The 5,771-nt window shown below is 41.1% G+C and overlaps 1 protein-coding gene across 1 annotated transcript; it reads left to right on the plus strand.

Moving 5' to 3' along the window:
- Positions 1–652: 652 nt before the first annotated feature.
- LOC105048363 (bidirectional sugar transporter SWEET4) lies at positions 653–3,466 on the plus strand. Its single transcript, XM_010927661.4, has 5 exons — positions 653–838; positions 1,328–1,364; positions 1,472–1,850; positions 2,223–2,342; positions 2,976–3,466. Exons 1-5 carry the CDS (start codon positions 796–798, stop codon positions 3,174–3,176), a joined length of 780 nt encoding a protein of 259 aa, XP_010925963.1. The 5' UTR covers positions 653–795; the 3' UTR covers positions 3,177–3,466.
- Positions 3,467–5,771: the final 2,305 nt, after the last annotated feature.

Consider the following 5,771-nt stretch of genomic DNA (forward strand, 5'->3'; position numbering starts at 1 on the left):
TTGAATAAAAAAGATGAATGAAAGCAGATTAGAGTACCGATACTATTCATGAGCAGCTCTTGTTTGGGCTTGAGAAGGCTCTGATGGGGAACACGTGCTGGCACATATCCATTGAATCTTAGGTGGTAAATTATTAATCAAAATTTTATAGAACTCACTTATTTTCATTCTCATTTCAGAGGTTTAATTCTCCCCAACCAAATATGCGTTCAGTGGAAACACATTGACAATTGGCACGATGACGTGCCTTTTTGTCCGCAATTTAATTTTATGGGGATAACATTTCTTGCATTCCAACCTCTCAAGTAACGTGTTTTTCTCTTCCCTTTTCTTTTTTCCTTACCTTTTTATTTTCTTCTAGAGAAATAGCAATGGATAAGTACCGTAACGTACACTCAGCAATAATTGCAACGGTTTAGCCACTTCAGCCCGAGTCGGTTGAAAGTGAAAAAATTAAATGCAATCACAGCCTGAAACATGGAACGGGATGGTAGCACCAGGGGATTTGAACTTCTTAAAGGAAGTGCCATTGTCCTCGCCTTCTTCCTCTTTACCCCATCACCCGTCCAAGTGTTCAATTCTTATCTATATCCAGCCAGTTACATGCCATACGTCAAACTACCTGGAGATCAAAACTCGGAATGGGAAGTTTAGATAAAATGCCAGGGGCCGGACCACTACCTCTATATAAACAGCCCCATCCCTCTCCTTTAATTAAGTTGCCTTCTTTACACTGTCGATTCTTTAAAGTTTTTTTTTGGTCTAGCTTTTCCACTTACCTGAGGTCAGGTAGCCATGGTTTCGTCCGAAGCCATCAGGACTGCAGTTGGGATCCTAGGTGCGTCGAGTAGATGATATTTCACCTGGCAGAAGCCTATTTCCTTTGATGTTTATATGATGTTGATTCTTAGATGGCTTCATGCTTGACTTGTATATCTTAGACCTCACCCACGGTGAGACCTTCATTGTGTTCATGTGTTGATTAATTTGATGGATATGCTTTTTTTTTTTTGGTACAATGGATATGCTTTTCAGTGTGGAACAAATCAATCATGAGTACCATATTTTATTTTCTTTTCATATATATATATATATATACAAATATAGATTTTGGTTTCATTTCTTTACAAAAATATATAATACCATGATGCATTGCTCTCTAATTTTGGAAACAACATCTATTTTTCCGTTCATTTCAGATTTCATCTATTGATGCTGCTTGTTCATTGCCGCACCATTTGGATGTATCAACTAGCTATTGCTTTTCTTAAAGAGTTCGGAAGTGATAGTTTCCTTTTTCTTTTCTTTTTTATGCGTGTTGTTGCAGGAAATGCAATTGCATTAGGGTTGTTCTTGTCCCCAACGTAAGCATGGCTCTTCAAAGTTCTCATATCTAACTAGTCTTCCATACAAGTGAGAGGTTATTTTATTGCAGGACTGACTTGGATTTCTCTCTTTGGATCTCATGCAGGCCAACTTTCGTAAGAATATGGAAGAAGGGATCGGTGGAGGAATTCTCACCATTCCCATACCTAGCCACCCTCCTGAACTGCATGATGTGGGTGGTGTATGGGCTGCCTATGGTGCACCCACACAGCATCCTGGTCATAACCATTAATGGGTCAGGAGTCATCATAGAGCTCTCCTTTGTGATCCTCTTCCTCCTCTACTCCCAAAGGGGCAAGAGACTCATGGTTCTCGCAATGCTGCTCGGTGAGATCGCCTTCGTCGGCGTCGTCGCCCTGCTTGTTCTCACGCTCACCCACACATATGAGCGCCGCTCCTTGATCGTCGGTGTCATCTGCGTCTTCTTGTGTGCCATGATGTATGCTTCTCCTTTGTCCGTCATGGTATGTGACAAAGACTAGCTCTGTATACTACCATGCTCATCACCACAATCACCCATGACCATTATGAAGTTATTATCACCATGACCGCTTAATTTGATGTTAGTCTGTGTTTTTCATGTAGTGGAAATATTTTTTTTTTAGAGAATACTTGTGTAATGAAAGCATTAGCATGTCATTTAGGACGACATGTCAGTCAAATAATGATGCCTTAATGGATGATTGCATCACGAAGAGCTTGTCTCCATGCATGCTACGTGTCCATGTGCATGTGTGGAAAGCTTGAATGAGTTGGCAAGACCTTGGAACATAGCGAGTGGTATCGTGTATTAATTATGTGCAATAATTTACATGGCTGGCGATTTTGGTTGGCAGAAAATGGTGATACAGACAAGGAGCGTGGAATTCATGCCTCCATTTCTCTCACTAGCCTCTTTCTTTAACGGCACTTGCTGGACCGCCTATGCCCTCATCCGTTTCGACCCATACATCGTTGTAAGTCTCTCTCTCTCTCTCTCCCCCACCCCAATCGTCCACGACAAAGATGGAGGTGTTACGTGTCAGTGGAGCTGGTCTAGTCTCTGTCAGACCCAAGCAGTGTCTGAAGTGTACAATGTATCCACCGAGCAAACATTCTGAACCTTGTTAATTAGAGCAACTTTAGTTTGGCTGCACGTTAGCAAGATTGAGGTCAATCTAGCTTAGTTGCAGCTCTTAGTATCTATCATGCCTGATATGGCTAGCTATGACAAGGATGCAGGTTTAATTTGATCTAGCATTTCTTGAACACAAGCAATACAGCAGAACCATGTTAATATTAGTGTCTTTTGAAGAGTGAAAGTTGTGATTTGAGATAAAATTCCCGTCTAGACTCATTTTCGCCTATAAAATCCGTTACGTCACAAAGTTGAATGAGTTTTCCTGTACTCTAGTTGATAATTAGAGGATATGGTGCATGCCTAAGACTAGATATGAGAGCACCTCTGATGCATTCTAATTAATGAAGCTAGCTAGCAACCTACAATGAGTCAGATGGTCACTGATATGCATTCTAATGTTCAGATCTAGTTCGGGGCATGGAATTACTTTCTCGTTGACTTGTGAAATGGTATTATTTTTTTGTGGCAGATACCAAACTCGCTTGGAGCAATTTTTGCGGTAGCACAACTGATATTGTACGCCACATACTACAAGTCCACCAAGGAACAGATGGAGGCGAGGAAGAAGGCAGCGGAGATGGGGTTGGCCGAGGTGGTGGTGGCGAAGGGAGAAGCAAACAAGATCAGCAGTACACCTAATGGCTACAAGAGTGAAATCCGTGAGATGTGATCAGGGCTCCACATCTCTATAACGTATGTGCACGCATATGTACATATACCCATATACATGCATCCATCTATCGATGCATACAAATGTATGTGTATATGTATGTATGCGTGCATGTATGTGTACGTATATATGTGTGTATGCAGCTATCTCCTATCCCGAAGGGATTAGGGATTTTTTTCCTCATCCTTTCAATGTTAATTGCATGTTAAATTTGGTATCCGTGTCTGAAAAGTCTTGCAAGATGTCATGTTCTCTTCTTTTCATCAAGAAAATCTTATGTTCATTCCGTAGTCAGCGGATCACTTGAAGTCCCTTGCAAATGTTTGGCTCTTGTCCGGTTCATGAGTCAGCCTTGGTCTAACTAAGCTGGACCCAATCCAAACCTGACCATCATCTGACGTATATGGTGATAAGGATTTTGCTAGCTAGGATATTTTTTTATAATATTTTATTATAAATAATATCTTAAGTATTTTATTTTTATTTTTTTCCTCTTCCACCTGCCCCACCCCTTGCGCCGCTTCCCCCCCTCTTCTCTCCGACGGTGTTCCCTCCACGCTCGTGCCGCCCCCCCCCACCCACCTTTGACAGGCGCTGCTTCCTTGCTCGTGCTAGAGCACCTCCCCGCCACCGCTGCTTCCCTAGTCGCTCCCCCACCCCCCATCACTGTTTTTCTTGTGCCACAACACCCTCTCCCCATCGGTGCCGCTTTCTTGCTCGTGCCGCAGTATCCCATCCCCTGTCTTTTTTCTTCTTCTCCACTGCAGTGCCCCTAGTGGTCTTATTTCTTCTTCTCCGCCACAACCACCCCACCCCTCATGCGGTCTTCCCTCCCCTCTCTCCATGCTGTCTTCCCTCCCCTCTCTCCCACCCCACCTGCCCACCGATGCTCATGCCCACCGCCCCACCCGCTGGCCCCCATGTACTTGTGCCACGATTGTGCCTCCTTGATCGTGCTGCGCCCCCCTCCCGTCCAAACGGTGCTCCCCCGCCCGCGCAGCTCTGCCACCGTGCCCCCTCCCTCACCCATGGCACCCCCGCACCCCCGGTGGGTCCTCTACCCATCGGTGCTCTGCCCTCCACTCACAGCGGCCTCGATACGCCTCCACCTGCCAGATCCTCCGCCTCCGCTGTCGTCTCTCCCAACTCCTTTGCCTTCCGAGCTAGCAGCCAAGAAAAAAAAAAATTACAACATTGAAACAATCTTGATTTTTGAAATATTTATCCCATCAACCATGCACATGGCCTCTCATCTGGTTAACATCTGCATGGTTCATATTTAATCTAATCGTCGAAAATAAATAAAAAATAAAAAGACTAGAATACTCTTGGAGCACCGTAGCAAAACCCATGATGATAAATGATGATGCCTATGTCTCCATCTAGCATACAAAATAAGGATTATATTGGTCAGTATAAAAAAGTTCTTGGGCGATGCTCTACCTCAAACAGAATCTTATTATGATGAGAGAATATGATGAAAGGGAAATTATTTGTGCACCACAGGCGATGTAGAAAATCTGGCATAGAGCATACCGCTTTCTAACACGTATTTAATGCCTGCAGTTTCACTTTTTAATTTAAAAATTTTGAATAATGAAAATATTCTTACTTTTTAAAAAAAATTATGACATCCCGTGGTATATTATGATTTCCTACATGCAGAATGTCATAATATAGACCAAAAAATTATGACATCTTGTGGCATATTATGACATCCTGTATCAAATTATGAGTTTCTGCATACAGAATGTCGTAATATTGCTTAGAATGTCATAATATAACAAGGGTATTTTTGTCCAACCACTTTTTAACACGCATTTAATGCCTGTAGTTCTACTTTTTCTTTTGAAAATTTTGAATAACAAAAATGCATATGCTCTCTGAAAAAAATTATAATATCCTGTAGCATATTATGACATTCTGTATCAAAATTATGATTTTTTGCATGCAGGATACCATAATATGAATATAAGATGTCATAATTTTTTTGAAAAAATAAAAAATTTTTTGTCATTCAAAATTTTTAAATCAAAAAGTAAAATTATAATATTAAATATATTTTGAAAAATGATGATTTATGAATCAATTATATAAAATAATATATTTTATATTAAATTTTTTATATCATCTGTGGTGCATAAAAATTTTCTCTACGATGAAATTGTTTGAAATCTTAGAAAACTCTTCTGTGTCCGGGATGACCCATAAGAATCCACCTATCCCAATAACAAAGGAACGGTTCCCTTTTATCCCAGACTCCATTATTTTTGCAGATACTCGGGGTCCACCGAGCACTTTGTCTTTTTTTTTTTTTTTTTTTTTTGCCTTTAGACTTTTCTAAACGCACATGGACAATACTATTAGAATACAATAATGATGAGCAGTCCGCTATCATTGTCAAACAAATTCACAGTTCGGGCCATAAAATGATGTTTCAAATATAATGATGACAGAGGCATTATGGTGAGTGCTGTTTTAATCAATCCAAGGTGGATCGCAACTCCGGACTGTGACACCGAAAAAAAGAGACAAGACACATCACACATGCACTCCAAATTCAGTGAAAACATTCCCATCCTTCAGAACCATTCT

This window comes from Elaeis guineensis, chromosome 7 (genome assembly GCF_000442705.2).
Source record: "Elaeis guineensis isolate ETL-2024a chromosome 7, EG11, whole genome shotgun sequence".
Lineage (NCBI taxonomy): Eukaryota > Viridiplantae > Streptophyta > Magnoliopsida > Arecales > Arecaceae > Elaeis > Elaeis guineensis.